General features: G+C 52.4%; 5 protein-coding genes across 5 annotated transcripts; 3 read left to right on the plus strand and 2 right to left on the minus strand.

Annotated features, from left to right (window-relative positions):
- Window positions 1–1,497: 1,497 nt before the first annotated feature.
- Window positions 1,498–2,427, plus strand: blaSE-0 (Glutamyl endopeptidase; the record flags this gene model as incomplete). Its single annotated transcript, XM_037326452.1, has 1 exon — window positions 1,498–2,427. The coding sequence occupies one exon, from the start codon at window positions 1,498–1,500 to the stop codon at window positions 2,425–2,427; it is 930 nt and encodes a 309-aa protein (XP_037174847.1).
- A 2,131-nt stretch (window positions 2,428–4,558) lies between these two features.
- On the plus strand, window positions 4,559–5,743 carry CGCA056_v011206 (uncharacterized protein; the record flags this gene model as incomplete). Its single annotated transcript, XM_037326453.1, has 1 exon — window positions 4,559–5,743. The coding sequence occupies one exon, from the start codon at window positions 4,559–4,561 to the stop codon at window positions 5,741–5,743; it is 1,185 nt and encodes a 394-aa protein (XP_037174987.1).
- Window positions 5,744–5,830: 87 nt separating this feature from the next.
- On the plus strand, window positions 5,831–6,390 carry CGCA056_v011207 (uncharacterized protein; the record flags this gene model as incomplete). The annotated part of the gene is made up of 3 exons (XM_037326454.1): window positions 5,831–6,082; window positions 6,155–6,316; window positions 6,376–6,390. 3 exons carry the CDS (start codon window positions 5,831–5,833, stop codon window positions 6,388–6,390), a joined length of 429 nt encoding a protein of 142 aa, XP_037174846.1.
- A 178-nt stretch (window positions 6,391–6,568) lies between these two features.
- oxdD (Oxalate decarboxylase OxdD) lies at window positions 6,569–8,321 on the minus strand (the record flags this gene model as incomplete). Its single annotated transcript, XM_037326455.1, has 5 exons — window positions 6,569–7,171; window positions 7,224–7,438; window positions 7,490–7,816; window positions 7,915–8,195; window positions 8,248–8,321. The coding sequence occupies 5 exons, from the start codon at window positions 8,319–8,321 to the stop codon at window positions 6,569–6,571; spliced, it is 1,500 nt and encodes a 499-aa protein (XP_037174845.1).
- A 7,044-nt stretch (window positions 8,322–15,365) lies between these two features.
- CGCA056_v011209 (Carboxylic acid transporter protein-like protein) lies at window positions 15,366–16,966 on the minus strand (the record flags this gene model as incomplete). Its single annotated transcript, XM_037326456.1, has 2 exons — window positions 15,366–16,350; window positions 16,413–16,966. 2 exons carry the CDS (start codon window positions 16,964–16,966, stop codon window positions 15,366–15,368), a joined length of 1,539 nt encoding a protein of 512 aa, XP_037174844.1.
- Between the last annotated feature and the right edge of the window lie 1,133 nt (window positions 16,967–18,099).

Below are 18,099 nucleotides of genomic sequence, written 5' to 3' on the forward strand. Positions count from 1 at the left end.
GGAATACCTAAGCAAGCCATATGGCAACTGGTTTCGACAATGAATGCCTAAGTTTCATAGCGACATTCATCTAACCAACATAGACCAGAAACGGATTCCAAACGGTCCACAATTATGGCCATACTCAAGGGGAGGAGTGATCAATAGTAGTCCATCCGCTGGGACCAGTTCCGCTTCCAATCCTGGCGAAGACAAGGAGTTTCATTGATGGGCTCAATTGAGGCTTCACATGGTAGGATATTGCACTTTCGACACACGAAAACCACCTGACAAACAGCTTACATGTTCCCTACCACATACTTCCATGCGAGCTTGATGCTTTTGGATCAGAATGTGGACTTGGACATTTGGCATAACTACCTAGATACAGATGATCAAAAATTTGCATATGGTGTTGAAGGGGGGCGAAAAGAGCAGACGTACCAGCACTTGTGCTCGCTCCGGTTTCGACAAGTATAGTGGGCTATTTGCTGACAGCTTTCGGCCGCCTATGGCAAACCAGAAGGTCACATGTCTTATGCATCATGATTTAAAACAGTATGCTCACTCGAAGTATGTACGGAGTCTAAGGCCATGAATGATTTCTTGGATCATGATACCGCGGATAAAATCACAACAAGGGGCTTCAGTTCTAGCCAATCGTATCCCAGCACGTTGAGAAGCTACTAGCAACTTCCCAGGCACCCTGTATGCAGGCAAACTGAAGGATTCCGCAAACTTGCATCTTCCAGAATAGAAAGACCGCAATTGATCCTAATATCGTGGTCGAAATGAGCATGATTAATTACATGGGACATTGCCGAACCACTAGCGTGCCTGATGCCATCTTGCCAAGCAGCTTGGCAGCGAAACGGAAGATACAACGTGAGAAGCTGTAGGTGTTTATGGTAGTATAAGATCGACTTTGGTAGTAACCTTAAAAGAGTCTCAGTCAGGAGAGCGACCCAACCAATGGCGTCTAAGCACGCAAGCATTTGATAAGGCTCTCCTGAAATGCACATGAGCGTGCCTCTTCCTTCTCCTGCAAGGCAACCTAAGACTCACTCAGCTGTTAAGAGCTTCACGTTTCCGACAGGGCCAATGGGCTCTTTGGACTCGGACACTTACCTTCCGCTTTTGGCCGCCATGCCCACTCACTTTTACTGTCTTCATTCGATTTTTGAACTTGTCGAGGTCTGGACTCCCTAGTAGGCTTGCGAGGCCGACGGGTTACAGGCTTGGCGCTTACTGTTTTCTTTCTTGTCGGCAGGTTCAAGTTCCATTGAAGGATCCGAGGTGTTGAAGCGACAACAGGGTAATGCATCTCCAGGCACCAGCTTGACCTTCACGACAAACAGAATTGAGACTGGAGGTGTCAGCGGACGATGGTTTCCCAATGTCGAAACAAAGTATAAATGAACGCGGGCATCCATCACTTCGTGGAATGGAAAAGCCCAGAGCAGACTTGGCTTTCTTGAAAATTCTTCTCCTCCTATTGTTTCATCGGACAAGAACATCATGCTTTCTCCCAGCAAGTCTACAGCCATTGCGGCCTTGGTCCTCGGTGCCGGCGTCTTCGGTGCACCAACCTCTGAGGACCTCAAGCTCCCAGACCCGAGCGAGTTCAAGCCTCTCATCGGGTATGACCCCAACTTTGACTCCTCCCTCCGAGAGAACAGGGTTTCTGCCATTGTCCCAGAAGTCCGTACTCTCAACATCACCGGGGTTCCAGATAGCAACATCAACGACTTCCCTCCGTCTTTCACTGGGCCTAATGAGCCCGCATCCAAGCGCTCGATTATCGGGGTAGACAACAGAGTCCTCTGGACCGACAAGAACTACCCTTATCGCGCCATGGGACGAATCCAACATTCCAACGGAGTCTTTTGCAGTGGTGCACTCATCGGGTCTCGTCATGTGGTGACAGCCCGACACTGCATCCCAGGCGAGGGTGTGTCTGCCCGCTTCCAGCCAGCCTACGACCAAGGCGAGCCGTACGGAGGCTACGATGTTACCGTCGTTTTCCGCCCCGACTACGGCCAGACTGGCTGGTGCGCCAATGCTTACGACTGGGCTATCTTCGTTCTCGGGGAGAAGGCTGGAACGGCCAACGGCTGGCTAGGGCTCAAAGTGGTGAACCCAGATACCCAGCTGAACCGCGCAATGTTCTTTCACTACGGCTACCCGGGCGACAAGGGTGGACAACGCCCCTATCGCCAGGAGGGCATCACCGCTTCAGCTGCGACTGGTTGTGATAGAGGATCTCCGGTTGTCACCGACACCGACTCTGCTGGGGGCCAGTCCGGTGGCCCATTCTGGATCAACGAGAACGGAGACCGCTACCTGTACGGCGTGCACGTCGGTAGTACTGACACCTTTGCCGTCACCGCCGGAGGTCCATCTCTTTTTGAGGGTTATGGTATTCTTCTGAAGGATTATCCCAACTGATAGACTGGCTTTGCGATTCAACATCTTTCTCCTTAGACTCGACATGATATATTTTATGACGGCCTCATCAACATCACCTAAGGATAGATGCTGCTAGAATCAATAAAGAGGTTCAGAATACCAGAAGCTGTGTGCTTTCTTTGGCATTGTTATTTATATGACATGTTTTACAAAGCGATGAGCTCCACAAATTACCAGCTATATCTTCATCATTGAGCAGATGTCAGACTATTTCTTTAGTTGGTCATGCTTGAAGATACACTGGCAGCCTTTGTGGGAAGATGGGTAGACGAAGCTGTTTTTTGCGAACCGGTGTCTTGGCTGCCAGGGGTTCCAGCACGTTGTCACCAGGCTCCAGCTTTCCGACCGACCTTTTAATGAAAACATATGGTAGGCAGCAACCAACGGCGATCATCTTCTTCCATCTTGCAACACGCCAGATATGTTGACTGCCGTAGTATCTATAGCTATCACAACTCCAATAGCTGTTTATCTTCTCATACCTGGTCACATATATTATCAATACAAAGACCTCTTCTATCAGTATCTGGGCCCCTATCAACACCTGGACCCAACGGGAACTCCACGGCCACCTCTCTGTTGTGATACTTGTCGCACAGAAATGAGTCAGACCACAGAAGAAGAGGCGCAACCAGACGAGTTCGCCGATGCATACCCGTATTTGGATCGGGATTACATTCACTACAAGCAGACCTTTGGGGCGATCCAGGTGCAAAAGTCATCGGTCTTCTCGCCGACGGCGGGATCCTCGTTCTCCGCAATTGCGACGCAGTAGAACTCGCGTTCCTCCAGCTTGACCGGCTTGAGCCAACTCCACGACCCATCGACCGGATGTTAGAGGATGCTCACTGCGAGCGCATGCGCATGCTGGGTGCGGAGTGCTGGAAACATGACGAAGCTTTCGCAGTTCACGAAGCATTTGAGGGCGATAAATCATACCGTGAGGATGTTTTGATTGCAGGGTACCCCGCTGCTGGGGGCGTGTGGGTGTTGCAGGCGAAGCCAGCTGCTGCGGCGCAGGCCGGGGTCGGTCGGATCAAAAACGCGAGGGATATGGAGGAGCGATGCCGGCTCATCGAGAAGCTAGGAGGAACGTTTCATGAGGATCTTGAAAATGCAACGCCTTTGTTTTTTGAAGACAGGATCCGGTCTCCGCCTGGAGGGTACTACTGCGGTAATGTGCTGAGCTACGAGCAAATGCGAGCCTTGGAAAGGGAATCACATGGCTGTTGATGTCTACCGTCCAAATAACCACACCAGTGGGAAATGCAGGAACCAGCATGTTCCTTAGAAACGCTCCACTATATAAAAGACTCGAAATCTCCAATTATGGCGCTCAAATTGAATTAATCGTCCAGTGGCATTTATGTAAGTCTTGAACCAGCAATCTTCGTGAATCATTGCTGAATCTTGAGGCAACTCGATCACTTTAAGCGGCGAGTTGGCTGTTGGTCAGCGCCCGCAAGCACTTACAGTCAGCCTCCAAAGTCAGCCCGTCAGCAAGCCCAACGCGCCCATGCAGGCAGAATCTCACTGCCTGCACCCGAAGGCCTAGATCAATGTTTAGCGCCGTTAACTTGCAGATGGAGTTTGCCCATCAGCCCAGCTGTGCTGAAAGGCAATAACTGGCGAACAGTGGGTTCAATAAAACTCCAACGGACAGGCCCTTCGACTTCACGATCCGTCATCCCTTCGGTCGAACTCAACACCATAGATTCTCATTCAGTATCTTGCAGTCCTCGTCTTTCGGACTCCATCTTTGATAATGTCGGTCACAACCCCCTCGATCAAGCAACTGCTACAGCCATTTATAACGCAAGGCAGGAAATGGCTGGAAGAGTGCACCGCAAGTCACGCGTCGTGCAGCAAAGCAGCCAGGCACAGTACTGTGTTCTGCACTGACAACTCTCTCCTTATCTCAGATCTTGAGGGCGAGGGATTGGTTGCAACACGTCTTCTTTCGTTTCCTCTGAACCCATCAAGCGAGGATGAAGATATCGTTCGGTTGTCACTTTCCGAGTCGCTCAGCCCAGATACGAAGTACGTCGCTCTCAGTCACCGATGGGGACTGAAAGAAACATGCTGCACACTGAAGGCCAACTTGGACAACATGGTTGAGAAAGGCATGCGCACGTCAAGCCTTCCTACGACCTTCCGCGAGGCAGTTTACGTTGCGCGCGGCATGGGATTCTCGCACATCTGGATCGATTCACTATGCATCATCCAAGACGACAAAGAGGACTGGAAGGCTGAAGCAAGACGAATGGCTATCATCTACGACAATGCAACCTGTACGATTGTTGCGATGGATGGCATTGATAGTGAGGCCGGTCTCAGCATACAGAACTCGGAGCTCAAGAGCGCTGGTGTTTTGGACTCTCGGGCTTGGGTATGTCAAGAGCGGATGATCTCACCCCGATCTCTTATATTCTCTGAGGACTCTCTTTCATGGGAATGCCGCGAATGCGATGCTTCCTTTGCGGAACCCAGCTTGGTGGCTCGACGAGCACCAGGTACGAACGAAACTCAGACCCACCCCAAGGATATTTTTGCCTTCTTCAGAGACTTCCGTTTGCCGCGTCTTATCCCCAAGGAAGAGAACGAACGGGATGATGTGGAAGAAGAAGAGAGTGAAGAAGACCCGGACGAAGATGATGAGCTTGAGGGAGCGAACCACGAGGGAGATGATATGGACGTTGACAGTAGCGAAGATGCTGTTGAAGACGATGACCACGAAGGCAGCAATGAAGAAGTTGAGGATTCATCTGACGACGAAACCCACGGAATGGGAATCACCACAACTCACTTCGCGGATGACGGTCAGAATCACCACGGCTCTGGGCTCGACGACGAAGCCTACGACAGTGACGGCTATCCAGCGTACCGAGGAGGTCTGCCGGGGCATGCTGCGAATCTTTCGGTTTTTCTCGAAGGCAAGGGGCCATCCAAGCTCTATCGCGTGCACCCCGACGGCCCAAACGACGATGGAACCGATCCATTTGGAGATTACATGGTAGTGGCAACTGATCTCAGCCGACCTCGAGACGTGTATTATCCTTTTCTCAAGACATGGTGGCAGTTTCTTTCCAACTACTCCTCGTTATCTCTAAGCTACAGCTCGGACAAGTTCCTCGCTATCAACGGCATCACCACCGTGGCCCAAAGATGGACACATCTCCGGTCATCCTTTGGTCTCTTCTACCACTTTTTCGAGACAGAGATGCTATGGTATTTGGATCCGGAGGGTTCGTCGGGGGAGCGACAGAATCCTTGGCTGGTACCGACGTGGTCGTAGGCCTCGAGACGGAACGGCAGCGTTGTCAACGACATGTACCGCCGTCTGCCGATGCGTGGTAGTCTTTTGATCAAACCTGAAATCAAGATGGGAATGGGCACCGCGTTCGACCAGCCGCTCCCTTTTGCCGCGTGGATGGCTCGACGTTATCACACTCTCGAGATGAAGGGCGATTTGAGGAAGGGCGTTGTCACAGCAGATCCGGGAGCTGATGGAAAGATCCAGTATAACATTACTCTGGAGAAGAATGGCCGGTTCTCAGACGAAGAGGTGCACGACTTTCGACCTGAATGTGCCGAGGAGTTCCCAGTTGGCGAGTCTGTTAATGTGCTCTACATGGTTTGGTATCATTAAGACGCCGACTACTGGAAGCTCGACAAGCACATTAACGTTGGCTTGGTATTAAAGCAGATGAAGGGGGAGACAGAAATCACCATGTACGAGGACGATGTGGCCAAGGAGTCTACCAGTGAGCAAAGGCTTCTGACTCGTCTGGGATATTTGGAGACCACGTATCCCACGGGAAGCCGGCGAAACATGGCGGAAGTCATGGAAGAGTTGACCTGGTATTTGGTAAGGGTGGCATAATTCCCAAGCTTGAAAATCAGTACGTAGAACAAAACATCAATTAGGCCAAGGTCACCTGAGTTATCTTTAGCCGATACCTCAGCGCAACCAAATTCACATAAAGCACATCGCGTTTGAAGCCTGCAAATTCAAATTCTCTACAAATGGGTATGAAAATCTAACGGGTCGTCGTGAAAGTAACAACACCAGAGATACTTGCGGTAATCAAGCAAGAAGCAATTGACACCATTCGCTAAACTAAGCCTTGAAGTTCTTACCGCTACTGGCCACTGCCGTCATGTTGGTGGGTCCGACCTTGATGTAATCCTTCTCCTTCGGGAATGAGTCGATGAGAGCATCCGAGAAGCCAAGAGTATCCTTGACGACCTGCTTAGGCGTCAGGGCCAACCACTGAGCAACGCTGATATCCGTGAATCGCGTGGCCTGAAGCACCTCAAGGAAGATGACGTCCTCGGTACCGGTGTTCTCGATGTAGTGACTGTCGCCGACCTTCACGTATCCAACGTCGCCGGCAGTGAAGTCAAAGGTGCGGGAAGCCTCAGGGGCCTGGAAGACGGTGATGCGGCCGGAGCCCTGAAGGAAGTAGTTCCACTCGTCGCTGGTGGTGTGCCAGTGGATCTCACGCATGGCGCCAGGCTGGACAACAACCAGAGCGGCAGAGAAGTTCTCCGCGATGGGGAAGGTGAGAGGGTCGAGGATCTTGACGGAGCCACCGGGGACCTCGAAAGGCTTCTGTTGCGACCAGTGGTAGGTGTAGGACTCGTCACCGGTGAGAGCACCGGCGGAGGAGGTCTGGTTCTGCTCTTGGATATCCTTAGGTGGGGGGGTTCCATTGAAAATCTGCATGTCGTTAGTTTCTGCATGGTTTGTAGCGAGCAATACTGCGACTTACGTAGAGCTGATCCTTAGGGATGTTGGCGAACTCGGAGACATCTGCCTTCAGGTTCTTGGAGAGAACCGAGATGGGGTTTCTCAGCATCAACTCGGTCATCAAGAAGGTGTTCTCTTCGCTGAAGTCGCCTTGGTCGAAGACCAGAAGGAACTCGACACCCTGGTCGAAGGCCTGGATGCTGTGCGGCACGCCGGCAGGGAAGAACCAAACATCACCTGCTCATGATCAGTGAATGCCCAATGTAACTAGTGATAAGGTCTTCATACCGGCGCAGATGTCGTCCACAATACTCTTGCCATCCTCATTCATGGCGGCAATGCGGCAGCATCCCTTGAGGACAAGAGCCCACTCAGCTGACGTGTGCCAGTGCAGCTCGCGGTAAGCGTTGGGCTGCAGCTTCATGTCCACACCGGCCATCGCCGACGCGACCGGGAGCACATCAGAATTCTGCTGACGCGCCCAGCCGGCTCCGTCTTGGCTGCCGAGCCGGTTATGCGAGAGACCCAGGGGCCACATGGCGTTCTTGACGTCGCCCTTGTCGGTGCCGGGAGGGGCGAACAGATCGGGGTTAAGCTTTTCGTACGCATACGTTCCTGCGCAATCGATGGTTAGCGGGGTGGCTGGCCGTTGACTCGTTACGGGCTAGGTGCAGATCATCAACCCCGCCAGAGCCGCCGGGGATGCTACGTACTTGGGCCGGGATCCGGGGATCCTAGTTCCCCGCGGATGGGTTGCGGGACCTCGACGCCATCGAAGTTGAGGTACAGGCCGAGTTTGCCGTCTTCTTTCTGGCCCGGGACGAGCTGGGCGTCGTTGACGATTGCCGAGTCGGACTGGTCTGGGTCGGGCCGCGGGGCATTGCCTCCGAGAAGGCTCGAATCGCCCCTCAGATTTCCGGTAGGGCTTGTGACTGTGGGAATGGGCGGGCTGATTCCTCCCACCGGCCCATCGTTTTCTCCATAATCACCCATTCTGAGGTTGTTAGTCGAGGCAGAGACGGATGAACGGCGATGGGGGAACTTACTGAGGCATGGGGACCGCATATCCCATGGGCAAAGCCCCAAGAAGTCCCAGGAGGAAAGCTGCGTGGCTGATCATGATGCTTGAATCTGACTGAAGACGATGAACGCTGGCGGCTCAATAATGTCAAGACTAGCGATTGGGTATCTTGCTCCTCGGTGAGTTGGAACTGGATGATGAGGTTGGATCTCTGCCACCTTGGAGACTGACGACTTCTTATACTCACGACGTGAACCAGACGAACCTTCATCCCGTCAACAACGGTGAAGGCCAAGACAGCCTCCCGTTCGTCAATGCCGTTCTCCGATTAAACCCCCTCTTACCACCCCTCAGTTAGTCCATGTCATCAACCGGGATGAAGTTTATCAGGGTGCAGCTAGAAACTCCGTCTTGCCCGCAACGGGACGGCTAGATGTGGGTGACACGGGACCTCCGCGTGCCAAAAAAGCAAAGTAATATGTCCTGAATAGTCCAGGTCTAGAAGCTTGGGCGCACGTGTGGTCTCTGCGATGACGCGTTATTCGCCCTTCGCGAGCGTTGAGACGGTCAAGAAGAGGACCCACGTCCGGTTGTGTCGGCACTGGCGATGTACGCGAAGTGGATGTACTACGAAAGGTCCTCGGTCAAATCACACAAACCAGTGAGACACTATGGATTACTCACAACCCCGCGAAAGCCTGCAAAATAGCGCAATTGACCAGAGTCCATAATCACCGCCTTTCTGCAGGTTTTGCGGAGCTTTCGGCATGGTTACTGTCTTTGAGTCCCTCTCTTGGCCCCATACTACATATTCAGCCCTCTACGGGGATAGAGCTGATGGGCTAAAGGTTAAAAATAAGGTGGAATCGGGTGGCGTCTTGGTTGTCCGTCTGATGACGGGAACACCCCACGTTGCACCAGGCCCCTATTGCCAAACGCGGCAGTTCTGAGTTAAAGGGAGGTGAAGTCACCCAGACGTCTCTTGAAGAATTGGTCCGTTCGCTGTTTCCTCGTCTGAACAATTTGTCCTGTACAACCCTGCATTAGGAACCTGATTATTCATGCATAACAATTTAAGCCTCGAGGCTGGGGAGCTAAGGGGTGTGTGATGACATTGATTCACGTCCTTTTGATGGCCGCAGCGGGCCGGTGGTTCGCAGATAGCTCGGGATTGGCCGCTTACGCCTCGATCTAAGACCTACTGCGGTATCCCGCTTCTGTGCATCGTTATCGTCGCATGCCACCGAACGCAGTGCACTTCTAAACTCCGCGAGATGGGGCCTTTGCGAGACTAATAAGCACGCCGTTGCGCGGCACTCGTCAGCAATTACTACTGCTCATTATCTCAGAAGAGCTTGATAAGGTGAAAACTAGATACTCGGCCGGGTCGGGTTCGAAGCGAGCCGTTCGGATCCTTCTCGGTCGTAACGATGGAAATATTCTAGCAGCCGGACATTTGAGCTCTTGAAGGGGTCGAGGAAAGCGATTGCACCATAGGGGTTAAGACGGCTATACCGTGTTCTCGGAGGTTAATTAGTTGAAGCAATGACAGGGCGGGCTATGCAACGTTGTCTTCCAATTTGGTCAAGATTCTGAATAAAGTCAGGCATCGGCAGCTGACAGCATCAAAGCTTGTTCTCAGATAGTAACACCCCGTAGTCACCTAACCCTTCGGATCGATCTGTGGTTGGAATATGAAGGAACTTAGATCTCTGGTCTCGACTCGTTGCCCGCGCGTGTTCGTGTATGCATCACCCCCTAAAGATAGCCCGTGCTACCATCCCGTTAGATGGGAAGACATTGCAGCATGGGTCAAGACATCTGGATAATACCACACGATCAGTGATATTGGGCTTGGTTGTGAGTGTCTCCGACTTCATGGCAGTTGAATGACTGCCGGACGAGCCAACAGATGCCCCTCATCTCTGGGAGGGGGCTTTCAGCCAAGCGGCCCTACGGCAGTCGAGATTAAGGGTCATAACACGCCTCGAGTTGATCATTCCCTCTACTACCAGGGATATGTTTTATTTGCCCTCTCTTGATATGATAGAATCCCACCGGCATAAACTCCCATCAGTCCCCGATGCATGTTGGACATCAATACTTGCAGGCCGATGGCTACCCCATAAGCTTATTTCTGATACTTGAACGCCATATTAGCGTCGGAAAGCTCTTGATGAGATCATTTGCTCACTCAATGCTACCCTTCGGTCATATCCTTAGTGGGCTATGCCGCAAATCTCAACCAATCCGGTGTTCGGCTTAGGGGTTAGCATCTCCAATAAAACAAGGCCACCAATACTTCCAACATTAGACGTTAGCATCCCAATAAGACCTACATCTCAGCAAAAACTGTTAAGCTCATAAACTGATCCGAGCCACTTTGGCGGCTGCCGCAGCACGGTCAGTGCTTCAGCGATTTCAGACGTTTCTTGCGAGGCTCCTGGGAGGCCCTCTACCCTGTTGAGGCGTTCAAATAATTTTCAACCTCGCACGTATCATTCGGGCTCTGGCAAAAGAGCTTCCGTATAAGCTGCAATTTGGAGGTCATTATGCATCATGAGATGATCATACAGATGGATCGGGACGTCCGATGCCTCTCCTGAATTTTCATTTACGTGCGGGCACTTTTCGGTGCAACGCAAGATGCCCTACCGCCCAATCTATGCACTTTTACGAGCTGAACAACGTCAAATTTTCCGGGAAGACACGACGAGCGTTGACAGTTCAGCTGCAAAGACGCGCCGTGTCGTCTTGATCGGCACTCCTGCTTTGGTTCTTAGTGGATTGGTGGTCGGAATCCCCATGCCATTCATAAAGCTCGAGGTAATCGGTGTGACTTGGCACGAACATGCGTAACCGGAATGGTCTTGTGTGGCCGCACATCGAGTTGAGGTTGATCGCAAACCGTCTGAGAGAGTTGTAGCAGAAGCCAGCATTCTGGGCTGTTTTCAGTGCTCGCAACCTATGGTCGGAGTGAGATCAAACAGCAACAGCAAATTCCCTAAGATTTTGCTATGCGAGCGCACCGTTACTCATAGCTCCCCCCTAGGTATATATGGTAGTGACTATGTAAGTGTAATTATTGGTTTAGGTGTCGTTGTGTTTGTCCTTTTTATTGTCGCTATTGTCTTCGTTTTAGTACCGTCATCGTTGTGATTGAGATTATATCTTGATTTTTCAAACTGTTGATACTACTATCCTATTATCCTACCCGCCTGGATAGCAAAAGCCTTGTTCTCATCACTTCAGTCTTCAGTATGGTGGCATGTATTGCTTATGCTCTGAAAGGGTTTCTGTTCTTTGCGAACGATCGTTTCTCAAGTTTTTGACTTGAGTACATTTATCAACTTCCTTGCTTATTATCTTCAGTAGATATCTTCAACTCATTTGAGATTAAGACCAGGAAAGAATCAAAGTCTTTGTCTTCTGAATTTCTTTTATGGTCTTCGTGAAAAAATGAAATCGTGCTGTGTCCTTCTGCGGCTTTCTATCACATCATCTTGACAAATGCTGGCTGGCTGCTAGATAAAGTATACATAACTCTATCGATGAAAAACCCACCTCAGTACAGCACACACACACACGCACAAATACACATACCGGCGTTTTTGGTTCGTCGTCTTATCATAGCACTGCTCGCTTGGGCATCTTCTCTGTTATATCTCTTCAACTGTCTATCGAAAAGAGAAGCCACGTCTTTGCTGCCAATACTTCATGCAAGACCAAAGGGCCCGGCTCACAGATGAGCCTCTTGACAGCCTCGTTTGTGTTCTGGATTTTCATTGGAGCCACGGTGTGTGGCCACCAAAGCTGCGTGCCCGTTGAAGGCTTGCGAGAGTGTACTCTGTCCTGATTCTACTTCTGGTGATGGAACTCTTTGTCTTGCTGGGACTCACTGCACTTGAGGCTACAAGGAAGATGGCTGATCGAGCTTACAATTACGTCTCTGCTGCAATCATGTGATTGGGCATCAGCACGTTTTACTCAGCAGTGTCGACAGGCTGGAGATGCAACCTCCACCGCATATTTTGGGGCTTGGGCGGAATCTACATTGCCATACCTCTCGAGACCGCAATGGGAGTTTACGGCTCCTGTGCTGGTTGGATGGACACGTCTGTTACTCTTTCGGGGGCCGACAATGAGATGTAGGGGGGTGCGGACGGGCATCGAACGGGTTGGGACACGCCGGGAATGCAATTAGGAATCTCGTGTCTTGCTGCATGCCAGGATGGTTGTAGTATGATGGGGTTTACTTCGTGTAGTCTGCAGTAGATGATTTTCCAGCAGTGGAGAGACAAGACAATGCAGGAGTCTTCAAACGCATGGACCCGGATATTTGGATTCCCGATGCTCTGAAAGGAAACACTATCCCAGGCCTGTAAAGAGTCCCGCATGGAACATCTATCGACTGGTCTTGGGGGTGTTGTCAGATACGGAGTTGAGAATTAATATACCGCAGCTATGTGCCCACTTACCATGATAGCACTTGCAAGTGTCTCGTGTTAGTGAGTGTCGCCGATGTAGCCGATGTCAATTGACGACATCGATTGTGAATGTGTAGAAGTTGGAACGCAATGGAGAAGCTGTTTCTGTCGCAGTTTTAGCTATTAGAATAGGGGTACAGAGGTTCACTGATGTAGGTAAGGTAGCATGGAACCATAACGTTTCAATGCTTCCGACTCTAAATTCTTCGTTCCTAGCCGTTCTTGAAGTGAACGTCGTGGGAACGGACGAACGGTTGAAGCTGGCTTCGAATCGCAGCAACTCTCTTCGATACAACATATGGGTTTTGTTGTACTGCATATCATGCTAGATCAAAAGCCTACTACACATTTAGCTAGGCTGGGTTCCATCGACCGAATCTCAACAGTCTCTGATAGATAGATGTCAAACGAACAACAAAAGCCCACTAGAGAACCTACGAACTCGAAATCAGCCTGAACGACGCGGCATCCTTGCTTCCCACTCTCGGAAGGCCGCCTCCACATCCGCTCGTCCGGAGCCAGTCGAGAAAGTCAGACCACCGGGGCGGCGGCGCATCACACACCCGAGCTCGGAAGCGGCTTCAGGGGCAAGACACACAACATCCGCCGGAAGCGATTTCAACGGATACGACTCTGCCTTCCGCATTCCCGCTCTTCTATCCCGTTGCATGGGTGTCAACCGAACCCCAATAGGGCTAACTTCTCTCGACACGGGGCGCGGGATGGTGGGCATCGTGCATTGTGCATAAAGACCTTTACCAAAACACCAGTGCAAGGTACTTGTGTCCTCATATCTTGAACATGAATAAAGGACTTGTCCAACAAGAAGACTTGGGGTCTTGAGTTGACCTGAGCGGCGATGTGGCTGCCCCGTTCGTCAGCTCAAATCATTGGTGAGGTAGATCAGTCAAGACCAACTTTCGACCACGATGCCTTCCCACACGGGAAACATGTTTACGGACCACAAGGCCGCATTCCAAATTCTCTCCTCCCCAGACCCCTGAAATTCATAACATTCCGTGAAGGAAGGCATCTTCCTCGCAGCTGCGCGGCCCACACCAAACCCCAAAATCTCCTCACCTCCTCCCTTGCGCCGTCCATATCCATACTAGGTAAACAAAGAAAAAATTTCGTCAACATGAGAAACAGACAATCTTGGAGGGAGAGGAGGAGCAGGAACCACAAATTAAAATATCGCCAAGTCCCAAGCCCTCGGGTTCGGTCTCTTTCCGAACGTCCCTTTTCACATCAGGTTTCTGCTTACCCCACGATGAAATACCAAGAGCGCGGTCTTCTCCCCGCGCACCCATCTCCTCCGCACTCCCTCCACAGCACAGGACTTTTTTTTTTTCGCGCGGTCTGGATGCAATGGGGGTCAACGCCCCCGCAGGTTTGCATTACGGATACGGGGCAAGACCGCACGGCGGCGGCGGCGGGGCGGACGTGGACTGGACCTGGCCGGACCCATTGAAAAAACATTTCAACGCCAACGCCAGCCCTGAGCCTTGGCGCTTAAACAGGCCTCCCGTCCCCATCAGACGTCCCGCCCATCGTACGAGTATTATCTCAAGAGGGAGAGACCCGCGCGTTCGACGCGTCTCGTCTGGTCCATCAGTGGTCTTGGGATCGAGAGAAAAACCTGCTGAAATGCATGCAGGGCGATTTTCTCCACACATGAAAGAAACCCTCCCCGGATTGGAGATCTCGGGGCAAGGGAACTCTGACATTGAATAATCTCAGATCCCCCACGCCGCCCCATTCTGGGGAGAGTAAGGTGATTATCGCGGGAGCGGTAATGTGCTGTGTTATGGTGGTGTGACTTCTTTGTTAGTGAGTCTCGCGCCCTTCGTAGAATTCTCCCAATGGCAATGACTTGCTTCGACGCGACATTTTTACGAGTAATTCGATGTCCAGAGTCAAATTCTAATGTCTCGTGATACATGGGAAAACGCCACACCGATGACCCCTGTAGGCGTGGCGTGGTCAATTTTGATATTGTCAACTTTGGCTAGAAGGGCGTCCTCGGGATGTGGGTAGTACCAAATGATTGCAAACAATTGGCCTAATGAACCCCAAAATTTTTCGTTTGCATGCCAAGGCCAATATTTGTTGAACAGACGAGCGAAGCCGACTGTTGACGAAAGTCGTGCGCAGTTGGCGAGCAGCGGCGCATGTACTTTCGTGAGTAGCCGACCGCCGGTTAGTGGGGTTGCCTGCATCCAGTGGAGAAGAGCGTTGAAGGTCTGGGCAAAGTGGGCATCGCGACGAGCCACCAAGACACCAAGAAGCCCGATGACTAAGATCCCGAAAGTCAAGACTTCGTAGTGCTCGTGCTACCATCACCAAGCTTCATGCCAAGCACTGGGCAAGGCGTCGGCGCGACCATTGAAAGCTTGTTCGAATGGCGTTGTGCAACATCACCTGCTATGTCAATGACGAGATGCGTAAATGGCAAAATGTGTGGTATCAAAACAATTGTATATTCGTTCAAATAGATCATTCAGACTTCATCGCGCTGTTCCATGGGGTATTGTGCGGCATCTAGCCGGGCGAAGGCCTTGTCGCCTTCCCTTGCCGTTTTCCAAAAAACCAAAAATCATATGCTGTGTATATATATCTTGACATGCTTTGCAGTCGCCGATCCTGGCAGCGACATTTAAGCCTCCTCCTTGCGGACGTTCTCGACGTTGTCAGCATGGATGCTGCCCTTCTCCTCGTCGTGCTCGTCAATGACCTTCTTCTCTTCGACCTCGCCCTGGACACCGGCGACGGCGTGCTCGAAGCTGCGGCCTCGGCGCTCGGGACCGAACATGGTGGTGAAGACAATGCCGAGGGCGATGATGGCCGTGGCGATACCCATGACGGGACCGTAGGCCTCGACCTTGTCGCCGGAGGGTGCGGTGACGAAGGTGCTCTCAGCGATGGCGTTGACGATCTGCGCAGAAGGAGACGAGATCATGTTACCGAGCTGGTAGGTGATACCAGGGAAGGAAGAACGGAAGGCAGGGGGAGAAAGCTCGTTCAGGTGGATGGGAATGACACCCCAGGCACCCTGGACGAAGAACTGCATGAAGAAACCGCTGGCGCTGAGGCTGCGCTCGCCGATGGGGAGAATCCAGGCGGGAATAAGGCAGGCGGAAATGAGAGCCGAGACGATGATGGCGCGGCGACGACCGAAGAACTGGGACAGGTAACCGATGATGGTACCGCCAACGCAGGCACCAGCCTTCATGAGAATGGAGGCACGGGAAGCACCGTCGTTGGCCATCTCCTTCTGAGCAATCATGAATGTGGTGTAGGAGTCTTGGGAAGTGTGGGAGTAGTAGTTGAACCAGGTCATGAGGATGATGCAGTAGACGCACATCTTCCACTCCTGGGCCAACATCTTCTTGGTTTCCCTCCAGAAGGCGCCAGGAGAGGCATCCTTCTTGCCCGCGGCCTTGGCCTCAAGGAATTGTTGGGACTCGGGGAAAGCAACGCGGACGAGACCGACGGCGATGGAGATACCGGCTGCGATCCAGAAGACGGTCTTCCAGGTGTCGGTGCCACCACCGACGCCGAGGTTGGCGCATGCAGCGAGGACGTAGCCGAAGGAGTAGCCCTGCTGGAGGATACCAGACATGAGACCACGAGCGTTGGAACTGCAAGCTTATCAGCGAGATGCTCGGGGTATTAGTGAGAGGCGGAATTGATTTCAACTCACGGGCAGTGCTCAAGAGCCATAGCAATAGCGTTTCCGTAGACACCTCCCATGAACAGACCGAACAAGCTGCGGACTGCCAGGAACTGCTGGAAGGTTGTGCTGTAGATGGTGGCGATCTGGAGAACACCGAGGATGATCATGTTCAGGACCATGGGCCACTTGCGACCCCACTTGTCACCAGCCAGACCGAAGGCGGCAGCTCCGACAGATCGCAGGAGGAGGGTGAGAGTGATGGCGGTGGTGATGTCCGTCTTTGATCGGTCGTAGTACTTGGCCAGCTTGGTGGTCTGAATAGACAGGGCGTGGAAGTCGAAGGCATCGGCGGTCCAGGCGCAGAAACCGCAGATGAAGAAGAGCCAGTCGCGAGCGCTAAGCTGGGCCATCAAGCTGATGGGGTTCTTGATGGGATCAGGGCTGACCCATTCTGTGGTGGTCTCGCCATCGGGAGCGACGACAACGGTGCGCTGCTTCCAGACGAAGAGGTCCTTCCAGGACTGCTTGGCCGTAGCGAGGACACCCTTGGCGACGGGGTCGGCGGGCTCAGCGTTGGACATGGCTGATATGCCTGGTTGTTACTCGAGTCTGTGTTTTCTATTGTGTATGTGGATGGATGAACGAGAAGACTGTAGAGACAAGAAAAGACGAGGAGGATGTGGCACTGCTGACTGAGTTCAATAAGCTGAGATGAGGGGGACAGACCATCGTTCTATATACTTTGAGGCATGCTCGCTGGCTCCCTGCTTGAAAGGCTGGGGGCCTCGACGAATCACCAGACCATCCATTGAGTCGGTGCCAAGAGTTCATCAGACATGGGGATGGTGGATAGAGGTTTCGAGGGGAAAGCTAGGGACAAGGCAAAGAAGGCCCAGTGTTGAGGGTCGAGATGACTGGGATGGCACCGACTCGAACACGGTTTCGAGAGCGATCATCTCCCATGATGGAACGGTGCAGTACAGCGTGATAGTACTGCAGACAGGCTGGCCAATGGGGGAGACAGTGTCTTTCGTGGATGCGTGGGGAGGTCGGAGCTGACGATGCGGGGTCGGGGGGAAAGGAGTGAGGAGAAGCGCCGGGAGGATGTGAGGGGATGCTGTTGGAGGTGTGTGGGAGAACGAGATGCATCTGCTAGTGCGAGCTTAAAGCCTTGGCGTCGTCGAAGCACGAGGGAGACGGAGGTACACGACAGGGGTTCTGGAGACGAGGTAGGGGAGGTGGGGGGAGGGAGGCCGGTAGTGTTGGAGCCAGGGATCATGATGGTTGACGAGGCCGTGGCGTCCCGGCTCAGGATATTGCATACGAAGCGCGCGAGAGAATACCTCTACGGTATGCCACGGCTGCGGGAGACGGCCTTCATTCCGGCGGATCACTCCAAGGGCTTGAAGTGCGAAACACGGTCCTAGCAGCATGCCGTTTGTTTGCACTTTGCACAGCTGTACTTGGGTGTGTGTTCGCAGTAACACAGGATGACTGACTCTTCTCTCGTTGCGGCATGGCGAGATGCGATGACAGCCGAGACGGGATCGAACGCAGCGCAAAGTCCACTAGGAATCGCCGTCCAAACACCCTATCTGCTGCAACCTCCTTTCGATTTCTTTGATTGATGGGCCTCAACCCGCGTTGGCGAGAGACATGATGACGGCGTGGGTGTACAAGGTAACACACGTGGCCGTCTTCGTGGGCGGTTTCG

This window comes from Colletotrichum aenigma, assembly GCF_013390185.1.
Source record: "Colletotrichum aenigma strain Cg56 chromosome Unknown KSG_Cg56_contig07, whole genome shotgun sequence".
Lineage (NCBI taxonomy): Eukaryota > Fungi > Ascomycota > Sordariomycetes > Glomerellales > Glomerellaceae > Colletotrichum > Colletotrichum aenigma.